At 43.9% G+C, this 14803-nt stretch overlaps 1 protein-coding gene across 1 annotated transcript; it reads left to right on the forward strand.

The window, feature by feature from the left end:
- Window positions 1-315: 315 nt before the first annotated feature.
- Window positions 316-6806, forward strand: EIF2B2 (eukaryotic translation initiation factor 2B subunit beta). Its single transcript, XM_004010794.5, has 8 exons — window positions 316-526; window positions 631-751; window positions 912-1060; window positions 1974-2137; window positions 2755-2850; window positions 3761-3898; window positions 4914-4980; window positions 6255-6806. Exons 1-8 carry the CDS (start codon window positions 364-366, stop codon window positions 6410-6412), a joined length of 1056 nt encoding a protein of 351 aa, XP_004010843.2. The 5' UTR covers window positions 316-363; the 3' UTR covers window positions 6413-6806.
- Window positions 6807-14803: the final 7997 nt, after the last annotated feature.

The raw sequence follows: 14803 nt of genomic DNA on the forward strand, positions 1-14803 counted from the left end.
AAGTGGTGGGGGCCTTTCACACTGGCTGTTTCCACAGTAACAGGACTAGCCATCCTCTTGTGACGTCAACCGTCAGGTCTTCAGCGATCGAGAAGCCGAGAAAAGACACTTGCAGCCTTCCAACCTCTGAGGCGCGGACGCTTGGCGGTAAACGCAACACATCGAGTTCCAAGAGTCTGATTGGCTCTGTCAGGTGAGGGGGAGGGGCGGGGGCGGGAGTTAGCAGCGAGGGGCGTGGCCCAGTCTTCTCCCAAGCGAGAGTTTTTTTCCTAGCAGAGCGGAAGCCGACCTTTCCTGCCCCGGAAGTGTAAGCTCGGAAGTCTGCCTGGTGTGGATTCCGCCGGCAAGGCGGCTTCTTTCGCGATGCCAGGGGCAGCCGCCAAGGGCTCGGAGCTGTCCGAGAGGATCGAGAGTTTCGTGGAGGCGCTGAAGCGGGGCGGCGGGCAGCGCAGCTCCGAGGACATGGCCCGGGAGACTCTGGGGCTGCTTCGCCGCATCATCACGGACCACCGCTGGAGTAATGCAGGTGAGGCAGGCCTCGCCCCTTTCTGATCCCGATCCCCGGGCGGAAAGTCGCCCAGGCCCCACGCTGCGCCCTTCTCGCGCTCACCTTTTCTCTTTGGGCGGTAGGGGAGCTGATGGAACTGATCCGCAGAGAAGGCCGGAGGATGACGGCCGCGCAACCCTCAGAGACCACCGTGGGCAACATGGTGCGGAGAGTGCTCAGGATCATCCGGGAGGAGTATGGCAGGTCAGGCCCACGTCCTGGACCGGGGCTTGGGCCCAGTGAAGCGTTTTGCACGGGCCCCTCTCTCTCCCTGCTTGGAGCCTTTGTTGGAGCTGAGCAGCTGTCGTTACTTAAACGACCACATCTCTTCCTCCAACTCCTTTGGGTCTTGTTGCCTTCGTAGACTCCATGGACGCAGCGACGAGAGCGATCAGCAGGAGTCTCTGCACAAACTCTTGACATCCGGGGGCCTGAGCGAGGATTTCCGTTCCCATTATGCTCAACTCCAGTCCAACATCATTGAGGCAATTAATGAGCTGCTGGTGGAACTGGGTGAGTCCTGATCCTTAGGTGGACAGGACAAGTTGCAGGCAGATGAGGGAACAGAAGACCTTGGAAGTTGTTCATAAGCAGAGGTGGACGATAACCAGTCTTCTGGTTCTCAGAGGTTTGCCCTCATCCGGATTAAGAATGATTGGAATAGGTGGCAAGACTAAAATAACCCTTTCTACATTTCCTTACAGACTGACCCCTTATCTACTGCAAATCCACTGTGGCAGAGACTGTTTGGGAAGAGCTTTTATTTTTAAGATGAACCTCTGAAAACCACAGTTGATAAACCCTTTTTCACTAAACTTCTTTAAATTTTACAGACACACACACATAGATACCCATATGCATACACACAAGCCACTTCTATCCCCCCTATCTTTGTGACCTAGGAGGCCAGATATTTATTGCCATCAGTGTTTCCGGGAAAGGAAGAAACTGGGTTTGTCTGTGTGCTGAGCTGCTTCTTCCAAATTCCTCCCCTGTTTTTCTTCTGTGTCCTCCCTGTCACGTGGAGGCGTTGTGGCCACCTTTTGGAGGAGGAATTCTTTTAGAGGGAAACTCTGTTTACCCTACTCTCAGCACTTTCAAATTTCCCAAATGGGGCATTTCTTGCCTAAATTCACTGTCTTCAAAGTCAGTTGTAAAGAACTAGTTTTGGGCGGGGTAGGGGTGAAGGGAGTAAGTTGATGAGTAGGGCAAGAGGGTAGGCTGAGAGCTTGGGAGATAGAAAACCCTGGAGGGAGGAGGCTTTTAAGGAAATAGGACATTTCACATTTAGTCCATTGACCATGTGTTACCAGGCTCTGCTAGGTGGGCATTGTACAAAACGGCACACATCCCTTTCTGTTCTCTCACAAGTCTGTATTGTAGCATGACTGTGTCATATTTTCCATGCGAAACTGGCTTCTTGCAGAAGGGACAACGGAGAACATCGCAGCCCAGGCTCTGGAGCACATCCACTCCAATGAGGTCATCATGACCATCGGCTTCTCTCGCACGGTGGAGGCATTCCTCAAAGAGGCTGCCCGGAAGAGGAAATTCCATGTCATCGTTGCAGAGTGTGCACCTTTCTGTCAGGTATGGGGACTGCTAGAGCTGCTAAGAAAATTTTTAAATGAGAGAATAATGCCATCTTTGAATTGATGCATTTTAAACATTGAGGAGATAGAGTAAAACATTTAAGAGAATTTCACGTTGTTGATCCTGTGAACATTCTTAAAATATTCATTTAAGGAAGTTGAGTGAACTACTTGGCCCAAGAAAAGATAAATATTAGTTCTTTCAGAAATCAGAATAGGGTAAATGACCTTGGGGATGACCGATGCTTGGTCTGACCCCACTCAGTCTTCAGGTAAATAATAGGTCTCCAGAAAGGAAATATGTAAGGATGCAAGGATGTTGTAAAATAATGAGCCAGGAGCTGTCCTGTGTGCTCTGCCCAGTTACACAAGCAAGTTGTATTTCCAGTTCTGTGCCTGTCCCAGCAGTGTTGGGGAGTAATAAACATTAATTAGCTTCCCCTGGGCTTCCTGCCGCTTCCCAGAGAACACCTACCAGATGAGTTAGTTGCCTGTTGGAAGTTGCACGTTGGATACAGCCAGTGTCACCCAGTCCCCCAGATCCAGTGATGTTTGAAAGCTCTTTCTCTCTCCCCCACTCTTCCTCTCAGCATCAGCCTTTCTCTCCACATGCAGGGTCATGAGATGGCAGTCAATTTGTCCAAAGCAGGTATTGAGACAACGGTCATGACTGATGCTGCCATTTTTGCTGTTATGTCAAGAGTCAACAAGGTGGGTATATTTGGGTTATATTATGTCAAATTTATGAAGATTATACGTTAAAATATTAATATCTGCCCCCCTCCCTGGCCCCAATATCTATAAGAGGAGAGGAGAGTTTCTAGTACCTTTTGAAAACACATACATGGACCTTTTAAATCTCTTATTCTATTAATATTGATCCCCCCTGTTTATTCCTCCCTTGGGTGCTACTGCTGCTAAGTTGCTTCAGTCGTGTCCGACTCTGTGTGACCCCATAGACAGCAGCCCACCAGGCTTCCTTGTCCCTGGGATTCTCCAGGCAAGAATACTGGAATGGGTTGTCATTTCCTTCTCCAATGCATGAAAGTGAAAAGTGAAAGTGAAGTCGCTCAGTCCTGTCCGACTCTTAGCGACCCCCTGGACTGCAGCCTACCAGGCTCCTCCGTCCATGGGATTCTCCAGGCAAGAGTACTGGAGTGGGTTGTCATTTCCTTCTCTGTCCTCCCTTGGAGGCACCTCATTTTGGTTAAAGGACTGAAAGGAATGAAATGGGACTAAGCTAATCTTGTCAGCATGTTAGGGATCTGATGGAGAGCTGCCCACTTCTGCTCAGAGAGCTTGGTAGTGGTGGATGGTAGAAGAAAGGCTTCCCATTTCTCAGGAGGTGTGGAAGATAGATTTCCATGGAAGACAGGGCTAAGAGCAGTAAACACTGCAGTTTTCTGTCCTGTACTGTGTTCATTTTTCCTTTGGGAATCCACTTTTATGCTAGAACTTGTGGTCTGAACCTAGAATCCCTTCCCCTCTACTGGTGTGTGACCCCCACGCCCACCCCCTGCAGGACGCCAAGACTAGGGCTGAGCATTCAGGCGCTCATGTCCAATGGCCTGTTGAAGGCTCTGTTCTCAGGATGGCTTGCTTCTTTCTTCCTGTCCCAAAGGTGATCATTGGCACTAAGACCATCCTGGCCAACGGTGCCCTGCGAGCTGTGGCAGGAACTCATACTCTAGCGCTGGCAGCAAAACACCATTCTACCCCACTCATCGTCTGTGCTCCTATGTTCAAGCTTTCCCCACAGGTATGTCTGTCTATCTCTAGCCAACAGAAGGAAGTCAAAGTATAGGTTAGAACTCTTTAACCTTCAGCCTTCTCTCTCTGGGACTTCTCTTTATCTGCATTTACTCAATGGATTAGACCCAGTGGAGACTGGAAAAGGCCACAGTAGTCTTGATCCAGGAAGAGCCATTGATAGTTACAACCTTTCAGCTTCAGGAGGTCAACATTGTAAGGTCAGGATAATATGTAGTTGGGGAAGGCCCTTTGTCTACATTGCCACCACTCCCCCGTCACCCTGACCATTTCTGAAAATGCCAAGCAAGTTGAAACTAGAAACATAGAATTGGTTTTTATTTGTCATAGTTCCAGGGACTGTATTCTATAGCCTGAACACAAGCAGTTACTAAGTAAAAAGTCATTTTACCAGTGATAGAAACTACGTGCTTTGAAAATAATAACCTATCTATAGGTGTCTACTTATTAAAAAATTGGACTGAAATTCACATAACACACAAGTAACCATTTTAAAAGGTACAGTTAAGTGGCACTTAGTACATTCACAGCATTGTGCGACTACCACTCTTTAGTTTCGGAATTTTTTCATCATCTCTGAAAAACACTCTGTACCCATTAAGTAATCACTCCCTTCTTTCTTCTCCCCATCTCCTAGTGATTGCTAGTCTGCTTTGAGTCTCTATGGATTTGCCTAATTTTGATATTTCACATAAAAGGAGTCATGTATTATGGACAAAATATTTCTGATTTCTAAATATTTGGGGAGTTCTGAGTTATAGCACGTACTTTGTTCCTTTTTTGTGACTGAATAATGTTCTGTTGTATGGATATACCACAATTTAATCATCCATTCATCTGCTGATGAGTATCTGGGTTATTTGTACCTTCTGGCTTTTGTAAGTAATGCTGCAATAAGCCTTTGTAATCAAGTGTCTGGATGTCTCTTTATTTCTCTTGGGTGTATACCTGAAAGTCAAAATGTCAGATCTCTCTTTTTTCCTTCCTAATTTTTCCTTGTCCAGTTCCCCAATGAAGAAGATTCATTTCACAAGTTTGTGGCTCCTGAAGAAGTCCTGCCTTTCACAGAAGGTACAGAAGTTGCTTGAGTGTGTATGGCACACGCAGTTGGTGTGTTTTGGATTTTTTTATATGTTTGTTTTGGTCTTTTGGTGGTCAATGGGATTGAATGTCGTTGGGCTGTGTTTCATTAGTCATACTTCTTGTGGGGACTGTTCTTTTTAGCAACTTAGAGTGTTTGTGGACCTGACCTAATCCATGTTCATTTTCTTCTGAAACTAATATATTTTAGCTGAGTTATGGGGGCCATGGAGGGTTGGATCACCCAGCATTGACTGGGATTGGCTTTGCAAGTTGTCTGAGATACAGGCAACAGCCCAAGCAGAAAGTGTACTTGATTTTGGTTGCTGCAGGGAGTCATTTTGGTGATGTGACTGCCAAAGGAAGCAGGCTCTGAAATGTTACTTATAAAACTCACCTGTATCCTGGACACTTTTGTGTGTTGGGGACCTTTTCTCTGTCTTCTTCTGAAGGCAGCAACTTTGCTCAGTGAGCTTGCTGCCTCATCAACAGTTTGCATGGTCTTTAACATCCTCTGGGAGCAAAACATAGTACTTGGAGTGCTTATTCTTCTTGGAAATTTAATAACTTCACCATTTATTCAAACATTCGTTTTTTCAAGAAAGATTTATGACTCTTGAGCACCCACTGTGTATCCAGCACTATTTCAGGCACTAGGGATATAACAGTGATTAACACAGATGGGCCCTGCTCCCCCAGAGTTTACATCATGTTGCAAAAGACAGACAAGAATATGTCAGGGCATGGAATGTTTTAGGAAGAAAATACGGATGATATGATGGAAAGTGACTAGGGGACTACCTTAGACTGGGGAAGGGACTTAATGAGATGGCATTTCAGCTGATTCCTGAAGGAATAGAGCCTGCCACGTGAAAGTGAAGGAAAGAGTTTTCCAGATGTTGGTGCAAAAGACCTGAGTTAGGTACATGCTTAGCCAGGTGGAAAAAGATGGCTATGTGGCTGGAGAGTAATGAGCAAGAGGGAGAGCAATACAGACTATAGTGTAGTGCGGTGGGGAGGGCCCAAATCTTGACGGCTGCAATCCCAAATTTGAAACTTTTTCTGCCTTTCTATGGGAAAGTATTGGAGAGTCGTAAACACAGGGCGGATCATGATCTGACATCTTTTCTTCTGGTTTGTATTTTGCTACAGCTTCCCTTTCTTGGGGTAGCAAGTATCCCTGTGTTATTGAGCCTAGAATCCATGAGATACTTATTAGAACAGGAGCCTCGGTTTTGTCTTTAGCTCATGTGATTGCCTTTCAGGGGACATCTTGGAGAAGGTCAGTGTCCATTGCCCCGTCTTTGACTACGTCCCTCCAGAGCTCATTACCCTGTTTATCTCCAACATTGGTGGGAATGCACCGTCCTACATCTACCGCCTGATGAGTGAACTCTACCATCCTGACGATCACGTCCTATAACCACCACTCCCTAAGCAGAAGCTGCTTAGGCAAACACAGAACAGAGAGGAGATTTCTGTGCCATGACTGAAATGCATCTTCCTTGTAATGGGGGAGTGAACAAGAGTCAGCCTTGGAAAACCTGATAGTGTTTCCTGCCATTTTGGTCATCCCATAACTGGGAAGCATCTCCAGGACTGTTCTTTGCCTCTCGGATCTTACAGAGCCAGCTGGGCTTGATCTCTTGATTTTGGAGCCTTTTAGTGACTTGGAGCATCTGTTTCAGGAACTTAAACTTTCCCGTTCGGTGGTGTTTTAAACACGACACCGAAGACTTGCTGGGCTACAGGTTTTTGCTCAGAAATGACTGCCACACCTTTTCCAAGGCCGTGCCAATAAAAGCTGCTTGAAGGTTCCTGAGTTGGTTTATTTATTGTTCTGCTCCGACTGAACTGCCTGAAACAGCAGCAGCAGAACCCTTTGCTGTTTTCACAGAGGACAGTAATTAGAGGTAACAGCCTAAAACAGAAATTCAGATGAAAGTATTTATGATTTCCTTTATAACTCACTGGAAATGGTCCCAAACAACTCGTTAATAATCCAAGACAGTGGTTCCAAAATCACTGATCATCAGAATCATCTGGGAGCTTAAGAAAATATACAATCTCAGCCTCCATCTCAGACCTACTGCGTCTGATCTCTGGGTTGGCTTAGAGTGTCCTGGGAATATTCTTTGAGTGTCCCGGAAAAGGACCCCCTCATGTACTATTAATAGAATTGCAAATTGGTACAACCTTTTCCAGGGCAATTTCAACCTTCTAGATTTATTTTTGCAAGCACAGAAGGACATAGGCAAGAATGTCCGTTGTAGCAGCTGTAATGTCACAGCCTATGGGTCCAGCAATATAGCATTTTGGATTCTGTTAGTTAAAAACAAGAAAGGTTTATAAATGTGATCTACTTGATGATATATACATTGCAGTAGAGGTTTCAAAAAGTGACTTGAGATCAGTGTCTGGATTAAAGACATTTTGATTGATTCATCTGGTATTTAATTTGAATTAGTTACCAGTATTTTAAAATCTGGATGTTACACATTAAATGAATTCAGATTTCTTCCGTCTCCTGAAGAGTTGGTGAACTCTGGGCCTGCACTCCCAAATGGCAACAATTTGACTATGGGTGGATAGCTTCTAATTCTAGTAAATAGGAAACCCCATTTTCTGCAATTCCAAGCCAGGTTCACAAAACTCATTTATATTGTCTGCTGAATCCTTATGGGCATCTGAGTTGTGACCCTTGTGTTAATGCATGGGATAGATTTATAAGCAAGTCTATTTTATATTCTATGAACCAAAAACAAGCTGGGGAAAAAACCAAGCTGCAGAGCAATCTGCATGAAATGACCCTTGGCTCCTTAAAACAAATTATGTGGATGCACAGGATAAAAATCTTGGAAGAATTAACACCAAACAGTGGCAAGCAGATTTTATTAGGATATTTATTTAGGATATTGTTTCTATCCTTCATGTGTGCTACTTTAGTGATTTATGTTTTCAAAAAACCTCTTCAGGTCAGATGAACTGGAAGCCATGTTTGGGAAGCATGGTGCAAAGCAAACTTCTCAGGGCCAAGATCCCCCGAGTGTGCAAGGGAACCCCTCACCTGGGATGCTTGTCACAAAGTCAACCTCTGGCAGCAGTGTCTATGAGGCGGAAGGTGGAAGTTCTAGGAATCTGCATGTTTAACAAGCATCTCAAGGGATTTTACCAGGTGGTTTGATATTTGTGTTTTGGTAAACACTGGCCAGAAGGTAGACAATGAGGGAAAGGCCTCTACTCTGATCCTGCTTGATGTGGGCAGATCTTTGCCTTCGGACTCTTGTCTTCCCTGAGAGAGGGAAAAGACAAGACTGATGAGAGTCAGTCTAAAGGACTGACCTGAAAGCTCTGACCCAGAAGAGCCTGGCTCACGCAGGTCTTTGTTGTCAATTATTTCTTAAAACATCTAAGACCACATGCTTTCTCGGTAAAGAGGCTTGTAGCTACCCGTTTCGAGCAGTCTTTGAAGGCGCCCATCCTAACAGCGGCTCGCCTGGATACGACTGCTCTGGAGGAAGAGCAGAAGGAATTTAAATCTGTTTCTGGGAGTGTGTTATGATACTTGTCCTTTGTGCATCTTAGTCTCTGGGTCTAAGATTAGCACCAGCATCCTTCCCAGGCATCCCTGAGATGGACGAAGGTTACCAGGGTAGAGGCTTGCTGTCTCTGTGGCCAGCTCTTACAGTGCCTGCAACAAAGCTGCACAGATGTGGATTCTTTAGACTTTAGAACTTCAATTAAGTAAATCCCACTATGCTATTTATATACCTCGCTTTTCTATTTATCTCTCTCCCTTATCCTGCTTGAGGAAGAGTAAATATTGGAAAGGGAGAACCTGATCTAAGCAGGGGGACACCGAGGTGTTCATGTCAGCTTACTACCTGTCAGCCTTTGTTTGAACTTGTGTCCCACCCCTGCCTTTGCAGCAGAACTCAGAAGAAGCTCATTTAAAAACAGTGGTAGCTTAGAATTAATCAGGGATTCCATGGACATGAAAGTCTTCCTGAATATGCTAAATAAACCGAGTTAGATCACTCCATAGAGTTTGTAAAGACACTTTTTCCCACGGTTTGTATCTTCCAATTTGGACAGCGGGCAGGAAAGGCACAAGTTCCTGGAACTCAAATAAGGAACAGAAATTCCTAATATAGCCTCCTAAGAGAAGTCTCTGAAAAATACTCTACCAAGAAAAACTGAAGTGTAAAGTGATACCTCAAAAGAAATGCCGGTACTAGTAAGATCGTAAGTTTCACAGATGTGCTTGAAAGCCATTTCTCAAAGTGAGCTGTTGCAGCAGACTTTGGGTTCATGAAGGCTGCCCAGCTCACAGCTCCACCTCTGAGCTCCCTGACTCTGTGATACCACGTATGTAGACCTCGGTACAGCAGCATGCTTTGCCATAAAGACAGTACCAGATGAGGATGTCATTATTGTAAAGGCTCCATACTATCCACCTGCCCTTGCAAAAACTCCACTTTGCAGACATGCACCCAGCTGACACAAAGGAGCTATTTTGAAATGTGTTTGGAAGTGTTTTTCTTATCTGGTCTACTTTGCTCTGAATTATCCTTTCATTCACCAAACAGTTGTTCCAGGATGTTGCACAATGGCTAAGCAATTATTATTAATAAAGAGCTATGGTCTAAGCTTTCAACCTTCACAACACGTGGGGCTGCCTTTCAAGCCTAACTGCACTTGAAATGATGATCTCCTGATGTTTACATTAAGTACTGTCATGACGAGAAGGGGCCTTTCAGTAGTGTTTTTGCAGGCATGTTATTTTCATTTAGAATTAAGACCTGCCTAGAGAAGAAGGAAGCTACTTAAAAACTTGACAAGATGCATAATTTATATGTAAAATTCTGCAGTTAACTACTATTAAAAGAGAGGTGGTCTCATACTTAAGTAATGATAAACTAAGAGCAGTGATAAACTAATGATAGACTAACTCCAGACTACCTTTTTAAAAAAAAAAAAAAATCACATTTGGATACTCTGCTCTTAAAGTAAATATGAGCAAACTGTTTAGTTAGGCAAGTTGTACAGGGAAAATCTGGCCAAATCCAGCTTCTTCACACCGCTACTTGAGTCACGCTAGCTTGCTGGCTCGATAGATTGCAAAATATTAGATACTCAGATTTCCACAGGCTTTGATCAGTTTGCCTGAACTTTATCAGATGTTTCTTGATAAAATTGAGTGTTCTGTGACAAACGGGCATGGGATGAAAGTGATTCAAGGGCTTGAAAAGTCCTAAACCATAGGATAACTTTTTTTCTTTATCGCCTCCACAATTTCTGCAGCAATACGTTTAGAAGGGACACACTAGAGGTTACTGAATGATAAACAAATGAATAAATGGAGGGATAGAAAGGAGGAAGGGTCTATTTGGTGCAGATTATCCAAATTTTTGGTTTCCCAGGCTTCCTTCTTTTCCTCTCTTCTGAGCCCACATTTTGCCATCTCAGTGTTGAACAACTTCAGCTGAGGAGTGAAAACAGGCATGATATAGAGTGGCAAACAGCAGTCAGTTCTCATTGTTAGCCTGCTTGTGTAAAGGGTTTTGAGGAAAGGGGGTGTGCCTCAGTGGAAAACAGGTAAGGTGAGCCTGTTCTTTGTGCCAGAAAGTGTTCTTGCCTCCCTCCAGGTATGCTGGTGCTGGCCCCCACGTGAGGCTTCCACTGAACCTGGTCGTAGGTGCTGTCTAGGAAATGATGGGCTGCATCTGTTCTCACTTGGCATGGCTTCCTCAGCCCCTGACACATCTCCAGAACTTGGCCTTGAGCCCCTTCCTGCTCTGACCTGTTTGGGCTGCCTTGTTATTTGTACTGTCTGTTAGGCTCAGATCCCAGCTGTTGATTTGTGTCTGACCTTTTGCCTTTCTCTGATGGCTGATCGCTAGATTCTCTTCGTTTTCAGCTACTCAGGGAGTTCCACCTCCCCACCTGGGTTCTGGGCTTTGCTCTAGCCCCCTCCCCAGCCTCTCCTTTTCCTTCTAGCCTACGCTCTAAGCTTTGTCAAATTTCTTTCTTAGAAAAAATTCATTTATTTCTGGCCACATGGCTTCTTGGGATTTTAGTTTCCAGGCCAAAGATAAAACCCAATGAGAGCATGTGAGAGAGTCCTAACCACTGGACGGCCTGGGGAATTCCTGCCTTGAGCTTTTCTGATACTAGCTTCTCGGTTCAGTTCAGTTGCTCAGTCATGTCTGGCTCTTTGAGACCCCATGGACTGCAGCCCTTCCCTGTCCATCACCAATTCCTGGAGCTTGCTCAAACTCTTATCCATTTGACTTGGTGATACCATCCAACCATCTCATTCCCTGTCGTCCCCTTCTCCTCCTGCCCTCAATCTTTCCCAGCATCAGGGTCTTTTCCAATGAGTCAACTCTTCGCATGAGGTGGCCAAAGTACTGGAGTTTCAGCTTCAACATCAGTCCTTCCAGTGAACACCCAGGACTGATCCCCTTGCAGTCCAAGGGACTCTCAAGAGTCTTCTCCAACACCACAGTTCAAAAGCATCAATTCTTCAGCGCTCAGCTTTCTTTACTAGTTTGTATTGCCATCTTAATTCTGACCATAGAATTATCACCTTTTGTTTCAGTAATAAAGACACAGCTGTAACTCATGGTAATCCCTACACCTAGAGGAAGTTACCATAATCTATCATTAATTTCGGGCTTCTTTGATAGCTCATTGTGTAAAGAATCCACCTCCCAAGGCAAGAGACACAGGAGATGTGCGGTTTGATCTCTGGGATGTGTGGTTTGATCTCTGGGTCAGGAAGATCCCCTGGAGGAGAAAAAATGCAACTCACTCCAGTATTCTTGCATGGAAAATTCCATGGACAGAGGAACCTGGCAGGCTACAGTCCGTGGGGTCGCAAAGAGCCATTCCCAACTGAGCACATGGCACACACATTAATTTCCTTGTCTCTCTCCCTGAGTGAATCTAAGCGTCTTGAAGGTATACACCTTTATTTCCCAATGCACTTCTGATGGGTGTTACTGACAAAGGAACTCTCAAGAATGGTTTTGTTGCACTTCTCATCTCTCAAGTTTTACTCTGAAGTTAACGAAGCCTCCTCCACCAACCAGAATCGAACAAAGTTGAACCACCCCAGGTTTACAATCTGATAAATCCCTAATAAATTAAAAATATGTCGGGTAATAATGGGAAGGAGGGTGCAGTGTGAAGTCCAACAGATCTGGGCTGGAATTCTCACGCTCAGCAAACCTGTTAACATCTCTGAGGTTAAGAAGTCTCACTGCAAGAGACAGATATTAGCTTCCTACGGGGACTTTGTTGGAGAAGGCGATGGCACCTCACTCCAGTACTCTTGCCTGGAAAACCCCATGGATGGAGGAGCCTGGTAGGTTGCAGTCCGTGGGGTCGCTAAGAGTCGGACAGGACTGAGCAACTTCACTTTCACTTTTCACTTTCACGCATTGGAGAAGGAAATGGCAAACCACTCCAGTGTTCTTGCCTGGAGAATCCCAGGGACAGTGGAGCCTGGTGGGCTGCTGTCTATGGGGTCGCACAGAGTCGGACATGACTGAAGCGACTTAGCAGCAGCAGCAGCAGGGGACTTTGTAAGGATTAGAGATCACATATACGAAGCATTTGGTATATAGTGAGCCCTCAGGAAATGGTAGCCAGCATTGTTCTTGGAGCCAGAAAACATGGATACCATGCTCTGCTTTACTTATTAGCTGTGTGATGGTAGACAATATTTTTCAGCCTTAGTTTCCCACTTTGTAGAGTGGGGAGAATAATTACCACCTTATTTCATGGGTTGCCAAGAATTCAAGTAAGTTACACAAATATAATTTGTAAACCTTAAAACACCATATAGGAAATAAAGATTACTGTGCTGTTTGAAAATTAAATGTAGGTCTGCTCTTATAGCACCTGATTTAAAAAACTTAACAGATTGCTAACAGGCAATAAAAGTAAGGACATTTTTTCCTAATTGGTTGCTTTTGTGCTGATGCATTCTACTGCGTGTATAAATTATTAAGATAGAGATCACTTTGTATTATATGTGTGTTTAATTGAATTCTGAAACTTCGGTGGAATTATAAAACCTTGGCTGTTTTCGGTAAATTTTGGAAATAACAAATTCATTTCTTTCTTATTACCTGAATGTGATGAGATAAAAACAGTAAGGATAACATGTATATAGTGACTACATAATCAGTGTTTTTACCCTTTTGTTATGATTGCTGCTATGTGAAACTAAAGATACTAGATTGATGTCGCTATGTAATCAGCATTTTGACTCTTTGTTATAAATCATTTCTGCTGTTGAAAGATAAAGATGGGTAGATTAATAAAGAAGTTTTTTGAGAAAGAATAATTACCTCTTACATTGCTAGTCAGGCTGGCCGGGATGACTGGTTACAGGCTTTCTGGAGAACTTTTTCTAGTCTCCTGCTCAAGAACAGTTTGGGGTTTTTAGCAAAACCTTGTGAAGTCGCACCCCACCATCCTAAAGTAGGAGGCATAGTAAGGCTCTTTTCTAATCCTACAGACTGGTCTGACCTAAAAAGATTTTTAAAACACCCAGGACAGCGGACCTCCATGAAGTTCTGGGGAGCAGAGGCAGAGGTCCAGAGGCCACAGCACCCCACTCCTCCTGGAGGCTGAGGCCCTGAAAACACTCTCTTTTCTAAGGTCATACCTCCCAGCCTATGAAATCATTAATACGTATTTAGAGGAATAAAGGCCATTTTTAGACAGTGGTGCCTATTCTTCCGGGGTCCAATTACATAATTCTACAAGGATCCCCTTGAAAACCACTGATGGCTTTCCCTGAACCTTCTGTGAATGTGCTACTTCATTGCTCCCATAAGATTCACTGCAGGGCTGCTGGCAAGTGAATTTTTCTTCCATGAGGACAAATTTGTTTCCTGTATTAAAGGAAGAAGAAAATCATTCCATTTGCTACAGAGGCCAGTGTAAGCAGGCTGCCAGGAAATACAAAAGTAGAAATTCTCATTGCAACATCTTTCTCATAATATGGCATCCCATTCAAAACACATCCCATCCCAGACATATTACTAGCTTTGTTTTTGCTTTTTTCTTTCTTTCTCCTTTTATAGTACTTTAATCTCTTGAGTCTTATTAATCAGAAATCAAGTCATCTAAAAAGGTGGGGCAAGTATGGATTAAGAGTGTCATAACAAGCATTTACAGAAAGATCAGTCCTGGTCCCAAATGAAATTATGGGGCCATTAGATAGGTGTACCACAATAAAACCAAGATGCAATTTGAAAGGGACCAAAATAACACTTGTCTCCTAAAAAAGTGTAGAGAATGTATCTGGTTAGGTTGAAAGAATTAATGCTGCATTTTTGATATGAAAATTGCTTTCACATTAACAGAGATACTTTGTGTACAAAAAAATCTTTTCTAAAACAAGCTCACAGTACTTTAACCATTTTACTGGTCTGGGATATGAATAATATCAGTCTCTGAGAGAGGGGGGGTTTGTTTACTTATGATTTTGTCATATTGTTTTACTTATTAACATGCTTTATGAACAATAGTTAGTTCTATCAAATAATCATACCTATGTCTTCTATCAAAGACTTCTATTGGTAATCTTCCTCAAAATAGATTCAGGTGAAATTAGGTTATTTGTGCATTTTGTGCACTACCAAAACTTGAGACTTCATTTATTATTGTTATTTTTAAAGTTTTTTAAACTAATTAACTTATTTTTGCTGTGCTTGGCCTTTGTTGCTGTGTGTGGGCTTTCTCCAGTTACGGCGAGCGGGGGCTACTCTCTAGCTGCGGGGTGCCGCCTTCT

Source organism: Ovis aries, chromosome 7, assembly GCF_016772045.2.
Source record: "Ovis aries strain OAR_USU_Benz2616 breed Rambouillet chromosome 7, ARS-UI_Ramb_v3.0, whole genome shotgun sequence".
NCBI classification, from domain to species: Eukaryota; Metazoa; Chordata; class Mammalia; order Artiodactyla; family Bovidae; genus Ovis; species Ovis aries.

Coding starts and splice junctions, on each gene's coding strand:
- EIF2B2 (XM_004010794.5), top strand. CDS start 364: ATGCCAGGGGCAGCCGCCAAGGGCTCGGAGCTGTCCGAGAGGATCGAG. Junction 1,061..1,973: donor TGAGCTGCTGGTGGAACTGG/GTGAGTCCTGAT, acceptor GGCTTCTTGCAG/AAGGGACAACGGAGAACATC. Junction 3,899..4,913: donor TGTTCAAGCTTTCCCCACAG/GTATGTCTGTCT, acceptor TTCCTTGTCCAG/TTCCCCAATGAAGAAGATTC.